We start from the raw sequence: 20,030 nt of genomic DNA, 5'->3' as shown, positions 1-20,030 counted from the left end.
CTCTGAGTTGTTTTTCTCTTTCTCTTTCTCTTAGCACACTCGGAGGATGATAAATTATCAGAATCTCTGATCATTGGAGAACTGGAGAAGGTAAGCTGGGAAGTGGGCAACCATTCTCAATGTATCCCCCATTCCTAAACCCACTGTGGGTGATCTCTGGATGTTTTGCTCTTTTGAGTCCCAACTCAAAGCTGAGGCTTTAGAGTAGTGGTTCTCAACCTGTGGGTCTCCAGATGTTTTGGCCTACAACTTCCAGAAATCCCAGGGTTTCTTGGAGTTGAAGGCCAAAACATCTGGAGACCCACAGGTTGAGAACCACTGCTTTAGAGGTCATAACCGGTGCTTTGGCCACTCTTTTGCTCCTTCCCATTCATTCTGTGGTCTTCCAACAGCTTGGCCTGACCAACTTGACCTATGGTGGGAAACCCCTGGACAATGGGGACGACCCCTTCAGCCTGCCCTTGATCATCACCATCGTCTGCATGGCGGCCTCCCTCCTCCTCGTGGCCGCCATCTACGGCTGTTGCCACCAGCGCATTTCCCGGAGGAAGGACCAGGTAACCATTATTTGTATTTGTAGAAGTGTGCACTATGGGAATTTCCCAGTTTGGAAAACTAAAAATCCTCCGGCAAAAAGTGTAATAAATACTTATTTATTTACAGTATTTATATCCCACCCTTCTCACCCCACAGGGGATTCAGGGTGGATTACAATGTACATATACATGGCATACATTCAATGCCATAGACACACAACATATATAGACACACACTCAGAGGCCATTTAACATTCCAGCTTCATGAGGGTATTCTGGCCACCAGGGGAACTGTTGCTTCACCGTCCATTTTTGACACTGATGAAGTACTTCCTCATTCTTTGCATGCTTGCTGGAGATTTTATGGTGTCATAAATTAGTTAAATTAGCCTCCCCGCATAAGTGGTGCCTAAATTTCCTACTTGACAGATGCAACTGTCTTTCGGGCTGCAAAGGTCGACAGCAAGCTACACAATGGTTGGAAGCTCACGCCAACCCAGGCTGGCTAAGAACTCATGACCTAATGCAGCTGATTTCCAGCCAGCTGCGCCACAGTCCCGGTGCAAATGGCCACAAGAGGACAGATGCTCCTGATTGTTGAGAAGGAAATTCTCTGTCATCGCAGTTCTATGCAGGCTGGTAATATAATCCACGTTTGCAAAAGTTACCACAATCCCCAAGGATTCACTGTTTTGGATATTACCCCAAGGGTTTCTAGTACTTTCCTGGCCAGTGTTCCTTTGCTACATGCAATTAAGAATAGTTGCAAAAACTACAAGTTTAGAGCCAATTATATCGATGCCTGGGTTGCTGTGAGTTTTCTGGGCTGTATGACTATCTTCCAGAAGCATTCTCTCCTGACATTTCACCCAGGCATCCTCAGAGGTTGTGAGGTCTGTTGGAAACTAGGCAAGTGGGGCTTTTGTATCTGTGGAATAATGTCCAGGGTGGGAGAAAAATTTCTTGTCTGTTTGAGGCAATGAGTTTTTGTAGGTTTTTCAGGTTGCATGGCCATGTTCTAGAAGCATTCTCTCCTGACGTTTTGCCTGCATCTATGGCAAGCATCCTCAGAGGTAGTGAGGTCTGTTGTCCCGGTGGCGCAGTGGGTTAAACCCCTGGGCCGGCAGGACTGAAGACCGACAGGTCGCAGGTTCAAATCCGGGGAGAGGCGGATGAGCTCCCTCTATCAGCTCCAGCTCCCCATGCGGGGACATGAGAGAAGCCTCCCACAAGGATGATAAAAACATCAATTCTTCTGGGCGTCCCCTGGGCAATGTCCTTGCAGACGGCCAATTCTCTCACAACAGAAGCGACTTGCAGTTTCTCAAGTCACTCCTGACATGACAAAAAATCCACACTACTTATGGAAGATCCAACTATTTATTTTGAAAACATTCTAACATGAATATTATGTTTGTTACACCATTGTAAACAGTCCCTATGTGTTTTGTTTCCCATACTGGCTAGTTTGGTATTCTCATTATTATTCTAATTGGTATTTTTTTCTGAAGTTTATTGCAACAGGACATCTTTATATATTTTCACTGCATTCATAGCTATCTGTGTAGTTAGTGTTGTAATTGGCCACCTTGATTAGCATTGAATGGTCTTGCCGCTTTAACGCCTGGCTCCTTCCTGCCTGGGGAGGGGATCCTTTATTCGGAGGTGTTAGCTGGCCCTGATTGTCTCTTGTTTTATACTGTTTTATTGCTATACTAGCTGTCCCCTGCCACGTGTTGTTGTGGCCCACATGGAGGTTCTGAGTGTGAGGTTTGGCCCAATTCTATCGTTGGTGGAGTTCAGAATGTTCTGTGATTGTAGGTGAACTATAAATCCCAGCAACTACAACTCCCAAATGACAAATCAATCCTCCCCCCAAACCCCACCAATATTCACATTTGGGCATATTGAGTATTTGTGTAGAGTTTGGTCCAGATCCATCATTGTTTGAGTCCACAGCGATCTCTGGATGTAGGTAAACTACAACTCCAAAACCAAAGGACACTGCCCACCAAACCCTTCTAGTATTTTCTGTTGGTCATGGGAGAACTGGGCCGTTGTAGGTTTTTCCGGCTATATGGCCATGTTCTGGAGGCAATTGCCTCCGGAACATGGCCATATAGCCCGGAAAAACCTACAACAACCCAGTGATTCCGGCCATGAAAGCCTTCGACAATACATGGGAAAACTCTTTGCCAAGTTTGGTTCAATTCCACCGTTAGTTGGGTTCAGAACGCTCTTTGATCGTAGGTGAACTATAAATCCCAGCAACTACAACTCCCAAATGACAAAATCATTTTTTTAGTGAAAGACATACATTGGGTTGTTAGGTGTCTTGTGTCCAAATTTGGTGTCAATTTGCCCAGTGGTTTTCGAGTTCTGTTAATCCTACAAACGAATATTACATAATATTACAGAAATGCTGGACCACTCTCACAACCACCATGTCAGACTACACAGAGAAGCCATTGAAATCCACAAGCATGTGGACAATTTCAACAGAAAGGAGGAAACCATGAAAATGAACAAAATCTGGCTACCAGTATTAAAAAACTCAAAAATTACAGCAGCAAAACAACAGAGGGGAAACAAACAGGCACATAAAATCACTCTCAACAAAAGATTCTCCCCAGGCACTCCCAAGCCATTGAATACTAATTAAGGTGATCAGCTAAAACATTCACAGCTAACCCCAGCAGACAAAAGTCCTTTGTCTCACCCTGGTCATTCCACAGATATATAAACCCATTTTTCCTACTTCCAACAGACCTCACTACCTCTGAGGATGCTTGCCATAGATGCAGGCGAAATGTCAGGAGAAAAATTGCCTCCAGAACATGGCCATATAGCCCGGAAAAACCTACAACAACCCAGAATATTACATTTTTATTCATATAGATTGTTATTTCAATTGTATATGTATGTTTTGGTTCTGGGCACCATGGGGTCCCACAACCAAGGTCAAGATAGGACGGGATACAAATGTCCGAAATAAATAAATAAATGATATTTCCTGGAATTCCCCTGTTTTCTAAGTGTTGTTCTTTATTTACTGCCCTGATTTTAGAGTTTTTATTAATACTCCTTCCTCTCCGTTTCACAGCAGCGCCTGACGGAAGAGCTCCAAACGATGGAGAACGGCTACCACGACAATCCGACCCTGGAGGTGATGGAGACCTCGGCTGAAATGCAGGAGAAGAAGGTGAACCTGAACGGGGAGCTTGCCGACAGCTGGATCGTCCCCATGGACAGCCTGACGAAAGAGGACCTGGAGGAGGAAGAGGACACGCATTTATAATCCAAGAGAGAGGGAGTTGGAGAGAAGAGAGAGGAAGAGGAGGAACTGCATACTAAGCAAAAAAAAATATTGAAATTTCAAAAATGGAAGACTCAAAACTTGCAGCCACAAGTGCCGACACGGAAAGGAAGAAAGCTTCACGATGGGCGTCCGCCGTGGCCGATTTCGTTTTGTTCGTAAACCTCATTGGCTTTCCCAGCAAAATTTTATGTGTATGTGTGTATAGATATATATATATATTGAAGACAGTGCCTCCTATTTAAACGTTGGTTAGGATTGTCAGGAAAGTTCAGCGCTGAACAATCCAAACCAGAGAAGAAGGGTTAAAAAGGGCTTTTTTGTGGATGCAAAGGGACGCGGATGGATGGGCACAACCCACCGGGAGGCTGTCTTTCCTGCCATCGATTGAAGGCTGTTCCCTGCAGAGAGAAGGAAAGGAATCCCAGCAAACGGAAGGAGTTTTTGGGGATGGAGGTCAGGACTTCCTTCGGTTCGGTGGGACCTGGGCACATTATGCAAAACTTAACCTTATATGCAAAATGTCACAATCTGAAGGGTTAGTGCACACATAACCAGTGATGGCTTTTGCCAACTTCAGGAACCTTTGAATATGTCTAGATGTAGGTCATTAGGGTTGCAGAAGGAGGGCAGAATTAAGGACTAAGAGAATGGAGCAACCGACCTACGAGCAAAGGTTGTAATTGTTATTGTGTGCCTTCAAGTTGTTTCTTACTTATGGCAATCCAAAGCTAAACCTGCCTTGGCAATTTTTCTTCAGAGGAGGTTTGCCATTGCCTTCCTTGTGGGATGAGGGAGTGTGACTTGACCCAAAGCTACCCAACTACCCAACGGATTTCCGTGGCTGAGAGACAACTTGAACCAGGGTCCTAATCCAACACTCAAACATGGTAGCACATTGGCTCTATAAGGTTACAGTATTGGGGTCTATTTCTCTTAAGTCAAATAAGTGGAGAGATAAGAAGAGAGATGTAAAATTATGCATGGCAGGGAGAAGCAACTCTGCATCTCATAATACTAGAACTCAGGATCATCTGCTGAAGGTAGATGGCGAGAGATTCAGGAGAGACAGAAAGAAGGACCTTTCTATCTATGTGGTTGAAACTGGTGGCTGCTCATTGGGATGGATTTAGATCAGTGGTTCTCAACTTGTGGGTCCCCAGATGTTTTGGCCTTCAACCAGAAATCAGCTGGTAATCTGGCTGGGATTTCTGAAAGTTGTAGGCCAAAATAGTTGAGGACCCATGGGCTGAGAACCACTAATTTAGATGGAGGTGGAGAAGTGTCTTGCTGAAGGCTTTCATGGCTGGAATCACTGGGTTGTTGAGTTTTCCGAGCTGTATGGCCATGTTCCAGAAGCATTTTCTCCTGACATTTCGCCTGCATCTGTGGCAGGCATCCTCAGAGGTTATGAGGTCTGAAACATCAAGAGTGAATGTTTTCGGAACATGGCCATACATGTTCAGCTCAGAAAACTCACATCAACCCAGAGGTGGAGAAAGTTTATAGCAGTCACCAGTGATTTTGAGTCATGATGGCTACCTATTACTTCCATCATGAACCTGTGTATCAGTTCTTGGAGAACATGGAATGGAAGCTGAGGTTACTCATGGCCTACTAGTATGTTTCTGTAGGATCCCAACTAGCCCATGATTGAGCAGAAGAGAAGAGAATCATAGAATCCTAGTGTTGGAAGAGACCTGGTGGGCCACCCATTCTGCCAAGAAGCAGGAAAATTGCATTCAAGGCACTCCTGACAGATGGCCATCCAGCCTCTAATCTCACCCCAGCAGGACCCTGATGTTCTGCCATTCTCTTGGATCAATTTGGGGAGAAAATCCCAGGAAACCCAGAGAAAAATATAATTGGTGTAACAGTCATTTAGTGGCTTCATTTTGTTTCACATCTGGGAGGAAGGAGTCGCCTGCGGTCAGGAATCAGGTGCAATGAACAGCAAATGTGATCTTCCATTCTGCCGCAGATCTGTCCAAAGTTATGTTTCCTCCTCCCAAACAAGTGTTGGGGCCAAATCAGTATAAATTCATTTAATGTGCCCCCAAAATAATTTGCTGTGATATTTAATTTTTTAAAAGACTCTTTTTTTCAAAACCTACAGCAATATCAGCTACTTTTTGCTTTCCAAAAACACAGGGAGAGGATTTTGTGCCTTTGAGATGCCTGGCTAATCCATAGGCCCATTTCACAGTATATAAAATCATAAGTCAGGACATGCATTGCATGGGTAGAAACCACTTCCGAGGAGGGAACTTATGGAAGAAAGGAGAAATTAAACTCTTCCGTCCCAAGCATTTTTTTTTCAGAGGATAGGTGCCACAGTGATTTTATTTGGGAATTACGGTTGAGACAGGAGAAGTCAGATTTAACTCCCATGTATGTCGCAAACCCCAAATCCCTTCTTTGCTGTTTCAGTATGGAATTCAGTATGAAAATTATGTCTTTATAAATGGATTTTTATAAGAAATAGAATGAGTATTTTCACAATGTTTGCATTCACCTGAATTTTTATAAGACATCTTCATATATAAGTCGAGAGCATGTTTGGGGGCCTGAATTATGGACTGGTGTTGGAGGAAAATTCTGAGAATGCCTTGGACCACGAGAAGATCCAACCAGTCCATACTCCATGGAGGAAATAATGCCTGGCTGCTCACTGGAGGAAAGGATATTAGAGGCAAAGATGAAGTACTTTGGCCACATAATGAGAAGACAGGAAAGCTTAGAGAAGACAATGATGCTGGGGGGAAGGGAAGGGAAAAGGAAGAAGGGCCTAGCAAGAGCAAGATGGATGGATGTTGTCCTTGAAGTGACTGGCTTGACCTTGAAGGAGCTAAGGGTGGTGGTCACCAACAGGGAGCTCAAACTTGGTCTGGTCCACAAGTTATTGAACGAATAAACAACAAAATATCATAGAATCCTAGATTTGGAAGAGACTTCCTGGTCCATCCAGTTCAAAGCACCCCTGACAGATGGACATCCAGTCTCTGCTTAAAAACCTCCAAAGAAGGAGCCTCCACCACACTCCGGGGCAGAGAGAAAGTCCAACTGCTGAACAGCTCTCCTTACAGTGAGGAAGTTCTTCCTCGTGTTCAGGTGGAACCTCCTTTCTTGTCATTTGAAGCCATTGCTCCATGTCGTAGACTCCAGGGCAGCTCCCTCCTCCTCCCTATGACTTCTCCTCATACATGGCCATCATGTCTCCTCTCAGCCTTCTCTTCTACAGGCTGATATGATCCATAAGTCGAGTCATTCCATGAAGAGGGAAAGGTTCAAGTGACCCATGGATAAATTGACAGACTTTGCGGTTTGATTTTTGACTAACATTTCTAGACTTATACATGAATATATAGATTACTTTGGGGAAACTTCATTGCACAATGGCAGAGTGACTGATGGCCTATGGCTCGTTGTGCACACCCAGACACCTACACGTGTGACTTTCATGCTGTATAGCTGTTAGTGTGAGCCAAATATAGATTCCTCGTTCTGTGAATCAGACACAAGGAACCTGATGCAATGTCAAGGTCTCCCTCAAATGGCAACAGTTGGGTGAAGTTGATGTAAAGCCTTTCGTGGTTCACAGAAGGCCAGGGAGGTTTTCGAAAACCGCACACTTTGGAAACAGAGAAGTCAAGTCTACTCACTGGAAGACTGAAGTCCTGGTCCCTGTTGCTTTGAAATCAAGGGCATTTTGGGATCACAGTGCAAAGAGAAAGGGAAGTTTTGCTGGAAAGCAGCAAGCAACAGTCTTTTCACATTTTTCGTGATTACATAATGCTCTTGGTTGTGTTTGTTGCTGGAAAATCAGGAAGTTTGCATGTTGTGTTCACATTGGTTAAATTCAAAACTCAGAAGCAGGAGAGCCAGAAAACAGGCCCACAAAGCTTTAAAGAACCCAAGTCAAGTAGAAGGAGGATTCAAATATGTACTGTATTGTTTTAATGGTAAGAATTGTGGCTCTGGGTGTTGTCCCGTTTCCCGTCTTCGCCTGCTGTTGCTGTGCAGAAGGATTGTTCCAAGGACACGTTTTCCTGGCTGCGTAAGAGAAATGGAATTGTCCACTAAGGAGACACAGCAGGACATTTGTTTGCTGTTTCATCAGAAGGGATAGAGAGTATCTTATGTACTTCTGGAGACTCGCACATTCTGCCTCAGCCCAAACCTACCAAGGCGTCCGGCATCCCTTTCCAAGGATGACTTAAGCCTCATTATTGCATTTGATAAGGATTAAGGATTGCTTATTTGGCCTTCCCAGCAAAGCCTTCAGGCGACCAAGGGCACAAGCCTGCCTCTTCCAAATTGCTTGGCATTGCCTTCTGTCTCCTTGCGTACCATACAGGAAAGTGTTGCGAATCTCTCTCTCATCCGGTTTGCCAAGAAAAATATTTCAAAGGGAAGTTGCTCTAAAGGCAACCCAACCCAGTCCCTATTCAGGAGAGAAAGATGAAGAATGTGATAAAATTCCTTTCAGCTCCATTAATAGAAGACACCAAAATGGGATTTTTTGTGAGTTGTCCGAAAGTAGGGAAAGAGTGAGATAACAGGATGGGTGGGTGTCAGGTCATTCCTTTATTTCGCAGGGAGGTTTATGAGAGTCGTTCTGATTTGGGGAGATACAAGAATTTTTTAAGGCAGAGAAAGGTCACATTGGCTTCCACCACCACAAATCAGTGGACAGTAAAGCGGTCATTAGGACAGAATAGCCGGACACCTAAACACTGGCAAAGCCATGCACTAAGCATTTCGGAGCAATTGTTGCATCAGCGATGGGAGAAGGAAATTTAGCATCTCTTTCTCCGCCTGATGAGCCAGAGTGTTGTCACGGAGAAAGGTGGCCATATATGCCTTCAAGATGCTTGTCAACTTATGACAATGCCATGAATTTCATAGTTTTCTTAGGCAACGAATGGTTCTGATAGTTCTTTGAAATACATCCTAGGGCACCTGATATTCATTAGTAGGTTCCATCCCAGTACTCACCAGAGCTGATCCTGCTTAGCCTCCAAAATCAGACAGGAACCTTATGGGTGTTTAGGTCCATGTAGCCATATCTTCATCCTACAGGTTGTCCCGATAGAGACCAAATCTCTCAGCATTACAGATACTGGTCCTCTGTGTTAGAAAGACTTTGAGAAAGAAGCATGTCTAGAAGAGGGCCACCAACGTGGCAGAAGAGTCCTCAAGTACATCTTGTCAGGAATGGTTGTCATAATTGGGCACGCTTTGCCTTAAAAGGTTTAAGAGACACATGGTAGTTCACATTCCCAAAGTGCCATTATGAAAATGGGGAAGTCCTCCTTTCATTAGCAAATGAGCATTCATGGGTGGAACTTGCAAGGCAGTGGGTCTCCAGATGTTTTGGCCTTCAACTCCTAGAAATCCTAACAGCTGGTAAACTGGCTGGGATTTCTTGGAGTTGTAGGCCAACACACCTGGAGATGCACAGGTTGAGAACCACTGTTGCAAAGAAAGCAGAGTCCAGCCATATTTAGAGGACTTCTTTTTTGATATCTATTCAGTAGGAGGGGGCAACTGTGGAAAGCTAAGGGACTTTATTACAGTAAACTCAGATCCTACATTAGACTCAGCTTGATGGTCAAAATGCTAGAGATGTACCCCCAAACAACTGGGGAGCATTGGGTATTTGTTCTCCTGCACTTGTCTTTCAAGAGTGGAAAGACCTTGCAGTTTGCCCAAGAGTTTAGAAACATTCATATGTGTCAAAATACTCTTATTCTTTCCACTTATCAAATTGAGCAGGGAGGCTTGTGCAAAGCAATGTCAAGTTCTGGATAAGGCAATGAAGTTGTCACTGTGTATTTTCCAAAATCCATGAAAACATTAGATGTCGATTCCCCGTTCAAGGGTGATGCTCGTTGGAAATTCTTCTCATGCACATCGAGTGGCCCGAAGAATTTTTATGGGTTTTTTGGCTGTAATTTGCTATTTTCATTCCCTATTGTGTACAAAGTGTTCCAGGTCCCTTCTATCTGTTAGTACAACCACTGTATGAATCCAGCAAAAGAGGGAAATGTGTGATTTGTGCCCAGGTTACAACCTTCATGTCTCAGTAGAGCGAGCAATTTGTTCTCTCCCACGTTCAGGACCAACATATATGTGCAAGACTTTGCTGGTCCTCAAAAGAAGACTCGTTTTCGTAATTTGGACTCTGCTATTATGTATGTATTACCCCTTCTACTGCTGATTGTAAAATGTATTGTACAGGTTTCTGCAGTGCTCTTGCGCACTGAAACAGGGAGTCTACTATACACTGGAATTTTAACAAGGAACTGGATTTTAAATATTATTGTCGCATTTTTCCTACAAAGTATATTTTGAAGACACCACTTTATTTCCGGCAATAAAGAAAAGCTTCTTTTGTGAACTGCTGATGTATTTCACTTTGGCTGCATACAAGATCTGCCTTCAGATATTGTAGTTCTTCTTTTGTTTGAACTCTATTGAGGTCCAAATTTAGCATGCTTCATCCTTGCTGCCTCCCGAATATCCGGTCTGTATCTCGAGCTCAAAATCTGGGCATCACAATGGCTTCGGCTTTGTCCATTGTCTTTCTCTCCAGGGTGGTTCACTGTGAAGTGAAGAGGGAGGCTTCCAATAAACAAAAGGTTTTGGTAGCTATGGGGAGGAGGCACTTGCAAACGACCAGAGAGTTCCCCATATAGAATCCTTGAGTTGGAAGAGACCTTGTGGGTCATCCAATCCAACCCCATTCTGCTAAGAAGCAGGAAAATTGCGTTCAAAGCACCTCTGAGAGATGCCTCTGTTTAAAAGCCTCCAAAGGAGGAGCCACCATCACACTCCGGGGCAGAGAGTTCCACTGCTGAACAGCTCTGTCAGGAAGTTAATCCTATTATAATTAAAGTACACTACAATCCGCATATCGATGAGGGATACATTCTTGGATTTCACATTGAAGTAATATGGTAAGAATAGAGGCAAGTTCCTACTTCGGGAAAAAATTACCATTGTATGTGCATTGTATTGAACACCATTTTACATCATTGTATACAATGGGACTTGATCATCCATGGATGTTGGTATCCATGGGGGTCCTGGAGCCAAACCCTAGCAGGTACCAAAGGCCTATTGACCATAATTGGGGGTGACAAGAGATACAATGAAATTGACAATGGAATCGGGACACACTGAATATTTTCCAAATCCACCACAAACCATGGTGGCAGAGGCTCATTAAAGGTAGACTTGACAATATTCGGGAGGAGGAAAGTTCAACATCAATATCTGTATAGTTAAAATACTTAAAGAGGAACTACTCTGATGTGGAGAGAAAATGGACAGAAACTCATGCCACATTTGAGGGCTTGCACAAAATATGTGAGAGGAAGTCATAGGGGGAGCCCCCCATGGTGCAGTGGGTTAAACTGCTGAGCTACTGAACTTGCTAACTAAAAGGTTGCAGGTTCAAATCTGGGCAGCGGTGTGAGCTCCCACTGTAAGCCCCAGCTTCTGCCAACCTAGCAGTTCAAAAACATGCAAATGTGAGTAGATCAATAGGTGCTGCTCCAATGGGAAGGTAACGACACTCCGTGCAGTCATACCGACCACATAACCTTGGAGGTGTCTACGAACAACGCCAGCTCCTCAGCTTAGAAATTGAAATGACCACCAACCCCCAGAGTCAGACATGACTGGACTTTATGTCAGGGGAAAAACCTTTACCTTCACCTAGTCATAGGGAGGAGAGAGCAGGCTTATTTTCTACTGCCCAGGAGCAATGGAGCAATGGCTTAAAACTACAGGAAAGGAGATTCCACCTAAACATGAGGAAGAACATCCTGTGAGAGTTGTTCAGCAGTGGAACTCTCTGCCACGGAGTGTGGTGAAGACTCCTTCTTTGGAGGCTTCTAAATAGGCTGGATGGCCATCTATTGGGGATGCTTTGAATGCAACTTTCCTGCTTCTTGGCAGGGGTTTGGACTGGATGGCCCACGGTCTCTTCCAACTCTGAGTCTGCTAGGTTAGGAACCCTACTTCTGATTCAACAAACAATTCTTCCAAATGAGGATATCTGCTTCTACTAGACTGGAATGCCTCACTTTAATATAAATCTGGGGTAAAATAGTGAAGAGTAGAGACATCAGACTGGCAACAAAGATCCGCCTAGTCAAAGCCATGGTATTCCCTGTAGTAACCTACGGATGTGAGAGCTGGACCTTAGGGAAGGCTGAGCGAAGGAAGATCGATGCTTTTGAGCTGTGGTGCTGGAGGAAAGTGCTGAGAGTGCCTTGGACTGCGAGAAGATCCAACCAGTCCATCCTCCAGGAAATAAAGCCCGACTGCTCACTGGAGGGAAAGATACTAGAGACAAAGTTGAAGTCCTTTGGCCACATCATGAGGAGACAGGAAAGCCTAGAGAAGACAATTATGCTGGGGAAAGTGGAAGGCAAATGGAAGAGGGGCCGACCTAGGGCAAGATGGATGGATGGCATCCTTGAAGTGACTGGACTGACCTTGAAGGAGCTGGGGGTGGTGACGGCCGACAGGGAGCTCTGGCGTGGGCTGGTCCATGAGGTCACGAAGAGTCGGAGACGACTGAACGAATGAACAACATCTGCTTACAAAATTTGCAAACAAGACACACTTCTTAAAAGTATCTCAACCAAGCAGTAAAACCAAGCTTCTCCCAGTTGCTTGGAGCAACTAATATGACCAGAACACAAGACTGGCTTGATTTTTTTTATTAAGAAAAAAATGAACAAAATACATTCTCTCTCCGTATATACATTACATACAGCGTAATTCTACATAGGTAATTTGCTCTCGTCACTCCAAAGGAATTGTTACAGACTACTTCAACCTGGGATCACAATCGTTCACCTCACATCAAGACAGGAGGGGCAAAGGGGCCGAGAACCCAGGGCGCCGTTATTAATACTGCAAATGGAGAACGGAAAATCGGAAGGTGGCCCATGGCGACGGACAAAGCAGGGAAGGGAGCGTGGCACAACACTGTCCTCGAGGTACCTCTCTTTCTCTCGGATCCTCAGAAACGTCGCTGTAGGAGGAAAGTCTGCCCCACTCTCCATGCAGAAAGTTTCAAGTCATCAACACATTCCCAGTTTATGTCCCGCTCTCCCAACGTAAAGGAAGTACAACAGTCATGCAATGGTCTGGCCACAGGAGTCATTGTCTTGGATCTAACGATAACCCAGTCAGGGGGTGACAAGGATTCAGGAGGTAGAAAACAAGATGCTTAACGGCAACAGACAAAACAGCAAATGGGCCTAATCCATGGGGAAATGAACCTTTAGCAATGCCTTTCCTATGGCACCCAATTGGCATCTTTCATAGCTTACAGGTGGTACACCTCACACCATATTTGTGTAAAGAGAAAGTCACTAATCAATATATCTCAGAAGGGAAGCATTCTCCTGACCCAATAAAGCTATCCTCAATTTTGTCTTTTTTAAATATCAAGTTGCTTTCTTGCTTACAAATTTGGATCTTTATGTACTTTTGGTGAACCCCTCTGGGCTTCTAAACTATTATCCTCCAGTTGTTTTGGGCTTTAACTCTCAGTAGATTCCACCAGCGAGTCAATGGTGGGAGCTGAACTCCAAAGGATCAGAGGTTGAGAACCACTGAAGCAGATCCAGAGGAAATCTTAGTGGGGTTTTAATGTAATTTAATTTAACTCTTTATGGTTGATGCTATGGGGGGCATTACATAACTTTTATGGCCTGTTTTAGCTAATGGTTTTATGTACTTTGCATATTTTAATGATATTGTGAGCCGTCTTGGGTTCGTAGAGAAAGGTGGTATAGAACTTCCTGATAATAATAATAATAATAATAATAATAATAATAATAATAATACTATGGGACTTTCGAATCCAGACTGACAAAGTTTTGGAACGCAATACACCAGACATCACTATTGTGGAAAAGAAAAAAGTCTGGATTATTGATGTCGCCATTCCAGGTGACAGTCACATTGAGGAAAAACAACAGGAAAAACTCAGCTGCTATCAAGACCTCAAAATCAAACTGCAAAGGCTCTGGCATAAACCAGTACAGGTGGTCCCAGTGGTCATTGGCACACTGGGTGCCATGCCAAAAGATCTCAGCTGACATTTGGAAACAATAAACATAGACAAAATCACAATCTGTCAACTGTAAAAGGCCACCTTACTTGGATCTGCGCGCATCATTTGAAAATACATCACACAGTCCTAGACGCTTGGGAAGTGTTTGACTTGTGATTTTGTGATATTAAATCCAGCATATAGGTCTCGTTTGCTGTGACATACTGTGCTTTTGTGTATTATCATCATCATCATCATCATCATCATTATCATTATTATTATTATTGGAGGCATCCAACCATTCCTGAGCTACAAGGCCAGCCAACTGAGATGACCAAAATACAAGATCCACTCTGCAATTTTAATGCAATTCTAACCACTGCATGGATAGAACTGCACCAGAAGTGTAGCAGAGCATACAAATGAGGTACGCACCTTGTAAATCAATTTGTTTTTATTTGATAGCTTAGGAGTTGTGAAAGAAGGTGGTGGTGGTAGTGTGTCCAGGACATTTTCCATGTGGTCCTCTTCTCCTTCAGGTAAAGGATGCCCATGGTACAGGCCAGCATGTCTAGAGGGCAACCAAAACTATCCCAACCCTGTTATCTTCTCAGTTTTTCATTTTAGCAGGTAGTTTGAATTTTATTCAATCATACCTATTATTTTCTGTCCCTCAGTCCCTTGCTAAGTTTCCACAATTTCACTTCCTAATTCTTTTTCTCATTCCACATTCCTCTGGATAACAGTGGGTGCTGTTCCTTCCCTCCCGGTGGCATTTTCCTCATTGAGACTCACAACAATTGTGCCCAAATCCTTCCATCAACTGCTCCCCTTCCAAAGAATTATGAACAATAATGGACACTGGGACACAGCAGAAGTTCAGTCGGTGATGGGGTGGCCACATGCAGGCACCAGATACTGCCATTTTCTGCGGTTTTCCTCACTTATACCAACAGATAAGGACTCCTAACAAGCCACCCAGTAGTCTTAAGAGCCTGCTTGCCAAAGTGGAGGACCATCTAGGCTGGTATTTGGCATCCAACAATGATATGCTAGACATCTCTGGAAGCTTCCAGGTAAAGTATGGAAGCAAAATGGTAGCCCCTGCTTTTTTTAACAATCTTGTCATTTATTGCAAGTGATTGATCTTAAATTTTGTGAACCCCCAATGAATTTCAGAAAGCCCCAAGACTTTTGGCTCCAAACTACAAAAGAATAGCTGTAGTTTCTGGTTTCTCAGCATCCTGCAGTCAGTCTGGCCACACATTGACCAGGAGATTTTGAGAGCTATAATCCAAAACCAGCATGTTCTCCAGGCCCTGCTAGTAAATCTGGAATCCCACCATGCCTTGAAGATGTAACCAAGATGCCATCTGGCTTATACCCCCCTAAACTGGTACCAACAGGCATCTTTGAGCAATATCATGAGTCTGGAGGCCTACTTTTGCCCACTTAGCCTTTGCCCAAAGGACAGGGATCGCTTTGTGGGAAGAACCGCAATCAACTTGAAATTAATCTCTCATCCTACAGAAAGAAACATACATGATGGGGAATGGGAATATGTTATGAAGAGACATGCATACTACTAAGAATAAAATGTGGGTTCATGCCATGCCAAGAGAGTCTCACAAGTGAGAAAAGAAATCCTCCTCAAACACAGGTCTCAATATCCTCAGAGGAGCAACTGGACAAATGTTTTAGGATCAAAGAGAACTCTTCCTCCCCACCGTCCCACACAATAATGCTTCAGTGGTGAAGATACAAACAATTTCATAACACAGTCTAGTTGTCAAAAGCAATACTGGCAAGTACACGCAACACACTTGACAAATGCAAAATTCATCTGAAATACAAAAAGTTTCAAAAATTACCTAAGGTCCACACAATGCAGAGAGAGAGAACGAGAAAGGGAGGAAGAGAAGAATTGCGATTTTAAAAATAGGCACTTGGTCACCTGATTTCTCTGCCGAAGGTCAATCACTTCAAAGTCCAATCCAGTCATCATGATAAACCAGCAAACTGCACTTTCCTTAAATTTCCCCTGATCCACAAATATTTAGGAAAGTGTCTCGTGTAGTATGTCCCCAAGCTTGGACCTTTGCTTGAACCAGGGATTGTGGGTTAACACAAGCACAAAACAAACCAACAAACCAACTTTAAACCCTAGTTTATGTGAAGCTGTCTTATTTCCATGAATTATAATCTCTGGTCAGATCCAGAGGCAAATAAACATTAACCAAAAGGAAAAGGAAAAGCTTCCAAAGGCCCAGCTGCAGTGCAGCAAGATGGGGGAGTTGTGAGGCAGGAGTTCATTACAGTTTGCAAATACCACTAAAAGCCAGTCATTCTCCCTTAATTCTCTCCAAAAGTTATCTCCCATCAGCATGACAAATGGTAAAGAAAAATGGGGGTGGAAGCTTAAAATATCTGGAAGACATCCGATTGAGGAAGACTGCCACGAGCCATAGTTAACTATGATGTTTTAACAAAGCATGAATTTCCACAGAGCCATTGGATTAAGGTGTTCAGCACACAAAGATGGTTTCATCAACTAGATTGCCTTCTCCTGCTTATATTTCAGCAAATCATCCCACTAAAAAGATATCTACCCACAATGAAGTTATATAAATTATCAGTGAAGGAATATGTCCCCAGACATTCGGTTACGAATGATTCTGGACTGCAGCTTCCAGCATTCCTTGCAACTGGCTAGTCTGCTGGGAGTTTCAGTCCAACAGCACCTGAAGGTTGATAACCCAGCTGTATCACCAGCTATTAAGAAAAATGTTAGCACACAGTTTAAAAAAAATCACACATTTTTGATTCAATTCCAGTCCAATGTGCATTCCACAGATTTCCTTGGAGAAGGTCAGGCAGCTCAAGGTTTCATTTGAAGTCACAGTTGTCCTAAAACATAAACAACATAATAACACACAAACACATACACACACACACAAGCGTACACTGCAGTCTTTTGTGGTCTCCACCATTCACTGTTGTGAGGGAAATCTATTTTCAGTTGTTATGGAGAGGTGAATTCAGACATTACCAGACATTACCTTCCCTCCTTTCCTGTCATAGAACAGCTTGAGGCTGGTGACCAAGGGGAAGGCAGGCATGGAGAAGGAGGAAACAAGAAGTCTCACCTCAATTTAGTTGACATCACTGAGAGCATGATAAATCCCACATCGAAAAAGCCTGTGTGTGAATGTCTCCAGGACAGGGTACGAAATATATGCCTCTCCCATTGCCGTTGGGAATCAGCCCTAGCCAGACTAGCCAACAGAGAGGAAGACTGGGACTTGTTGTACAACATCTGGAGAGCCACATCTACCAATCTGAAGAGCATGACAAGAACAGAATAAGATAGTAGCAAGGCCAAGGAAGGTGAAGTGCAGCCGCTGTTCTTGGAGAGCAACTTCAAGCATTCCTTACCATGGCCTCTGTTGCTAGGGCTGGTGGGAACCATAGTCCAAGAACAGCTGGTGGCCCACAACCTTGTCCTCTCCTGATCTGTATAGTTTATGGAAGACCTTGGCTTGCATCTTAGTAGGGACTCACAACCATTTAAGTGCAGCTTAGCTACGTCGAAGCCCTTTATTGAACAGTGTTCAGAAGATAAAGAAGAAGTTCAGAGGTTATAGTGCAGCCATGGGCAAACTTCAACCCTCCGGGTGTTTTAGACTTCAACTCCCACAATTATTAACAGCCAGTTGGCTGTTAGGAATTGTGGGAATAGAAGTCCAAAACACCCAGAGAGCCGAAGTTTGCCCATGCCTGGTTTAGACAGTGAAGAAGGGGCCTGAAGAGCAAAGAAAGAAATGACAAAAGCAACAAACAAATTGCTTGCCACAGTCCATGGTGTGCACCATGAATGACTATTTTCCCATTAAAATGTCAGCAGTCAACTGTGTAAGTAAGGAAGGGAATTCAAACACAGAGGCCCTATGCTTTGCAGAACTTCAAAGCTGCAAGTGGTGCAGTTGTTTGGTGGAGGCTCCTTCTTTGGAGGTTTTTAAGGAGAGGCTGGATGGCCATCTATTGGGTGCTTTGAATGCAATTTTCCTGCTTCTTGGCAGAACAGGGTTGGACTGGATGGCCCACAAAATCTCATCCAACCCAAGCAGGGCTATAAAGTGGAATCCACGACATGCAAGTGCGGAGAAGAGCAAACCACTGACCACCTGCTGCAATGCAACCTGAGCCCTACCACATGCACAATGGAGGACCTTCTTGCGGCAACACCAGAGGCACTCCAAGTGGCCAGATACTGGTCAAAGGACATTTAATCAACTACCAAGTTTGCAAACTTTGTGTTTTTTTTAATCTGTTTGTTTGTTTTGTTCTGTTAGAAATGTAATACAATGGTCTGGTTGCCCCTGACATGATAAATAAATACATTCTATGATTCTCAGTTAATTTTGAAAAGAGACTAAATGACAAACTGCCTCTAACATGAAGGACTTAGAAGAATCAAGGATCTGAGTCTACGGATCCTGCGTCTGAAGGCTGCCGTGGAAAAAGTACCACTGAACAAGGGAAGACATCATGCGTGCCCACACACATCTCCTTCCAAGCAAACAATTACGGCAAAACAGAGATGGTAGGCTTGGAAAGGAAAGTCATTCTGCACAGAGAACATACTTTCCCTTCCTTCACATAGAAAAAAAATCCCAATAAAGGAAACTTCCTTCTCTCCCAGCATTGTTTCTGCGTATTCCCTGACTCTGAAATCAGACAGGAGGGGGAAAAAAGGTGCATATCAGAGTTTTTATATACTCTCTTCTATTATTCTGTTCAAAGAGAGTCATGAGGATTATTGCCAGAGGGATAGATCCAGCAATGCCAGGCTCTTCCCCTGTCAAAGGTGCCTTCCACTGTGTGTCCACCACTGCTTTTCTTCACCAAGCATGGGGTGAGCCTCGTTTCATCACCTGACTGGATAGTTTAGTTCTGCCCTCAGAGCATTATGTTTTGGCTCCTCAGCCAGAGGACCACCAGAGGGCACTGCCTGCCTTCTCTAAGGTGAATGGACCACAATTCAGCTCTTCTACACACAGTCACACTGCAGTTACAAGACTTGAGTAGACAGAGAGAGACAGACACACACATGGAGACACACAACCTTCACATAACACCAGCAGTGTCTGCTACTGGTGAAAACACCACGAGAGTAAAGCTGAAAACAACCAAAAGCGATTTTTTGGGACAAAACGACAAAGCCAAAAAGGCCTCCCCCTCCCACATAAAAAAGTCATGGATATGCAGCACACCAGGGACCCCAAGACAGTATCAACAACTCAGATGACCACACAATTCCTTTCTTCCTGTCAGTGTTCATCAACCTTTATAAACCCAAAGTCAGAAAATATATAATTTGTTTTCTCCTTCAGATGTACGGAAATTACTTTTTTTATTATAATTATTATTAGCTGAGTCCCATTTGGCATTACCCATCAAGCCCCGCTCAAAGCTGGCTCGTCCTCAATCGCTGAAGTCCACCAGTCACTCCAATCAACGCGTGTGCACACAAAATCCGTTTTAAAAAAATACTGGAAGCCAAAATGTTCTTCTCCTCCTTGGCCATCTTTGTCTCCACTCCGAAAGCTGCCCTGTCACAGAGTGATGAGGTCAACCAGGTTGCCCTTGGGAGGCGTCATGTTGTCCGGGAAGAAGTTCACCAAAGTATCAAACAGCTGAGTTCGTTGGGCGTAAATGTGATCCACATCAGAAAACCCTGGAGATGCAAGAAATGAGAACAAAGGGAGAGAAATCAAAGGGTTCAGAGGCTGAAAGGAGTGGTTCTTAGAAGCTGTGTCTACTGGCACAAAGAAAACTATTTGAAAAATGGTTGGAACTCTTTTTAAGAGAGCTGAGAAATTGATGGGGATGTTTGCAGTTCAAGAGTAAAACAGCACAACATTCACATGTGCTTCTTTCACAAAGAAGACTACAATTTCTGTACAAGAGGTAGCATATTTTTGCATGGAAAACACAAACGGGGTTTTTTGGGCAGGAAATGAAGCTTTCTGTTCAGAAAATGTTATAATTCAGGGTTTATTTTGCATAAAATTCACACAGGAATGATTTGTAT

The 20,030-nt window shown here is 43.7% G+C and overlaps 2 protein-coding genes across 2 annotated transcripts in view; one reads left to right on the top strand and one right to left on the bottom strand.

Moving 5' to 3' along the window:
• Window positions 1-3,881, top strand: part of PODXL (podocalyxin like) — a 107,350-nt gene extending 103,469 nt beyond the window's left edge. Inside the window, exons 6-8 of the mRNA XM_060776424.2 lie at window positions 35-90; window positions 393-557; window positions 3,640-3,881. Of these exons, the coding sequence (XP_060632407.2) occupies window positions 35-90; window positions 393-557; window positions 3,640-3,834 (416 nt within the window). The 3' untranslated portion in view covers window positions 3,835-3,881. The remainder of the gene's footprint in view (window positions 1-34; window positions 91-392; window positions 558-3,639) is intronic.
• An 8,693-nt stretch (window positions 3,882-12,574) lies between these two features.
• MKLN1 (muskelin 1) overlaps window positions 12,575-20,030 on the bottom strand; it is a 116,848-nt gene continuing 109,392 nt past the window's right edge. The window contains exon 18 of the mRNA XM_067469347.1: window positions 12,575-19,673. Within this exon, the coding sequence (XP_067325448.1) occupies window positions 19,552-19,673 (122 nt within the window). The 3' untranslated portion in view covers window positions 12,575-19,551. The remainder of the gene's footprint in view (window positions 19,674-20,030) is intronic.

The sequence above is a fragment of the Anolis sagrei genome, chromosome 5 (assembly GCF_037176765.1).
Source record: "Anolis sagrei isolate rAnoSag1 chromosome 5, rAnoSag1.mat, whole genome shotgun sequence".
Classification (NCBI taxonomy): domain Eukaryota; kingdom Metazoa; phylum Chordata; class Lepidosauria; order Squamata; family Dactyloidae; genus Anolis; species Anolis sagrei.
The sequence above is the reverse complement of the archived record's forward strand: the minus strand, read 5'-3'. Positions and strand labels throughout refer to the sequence as shown.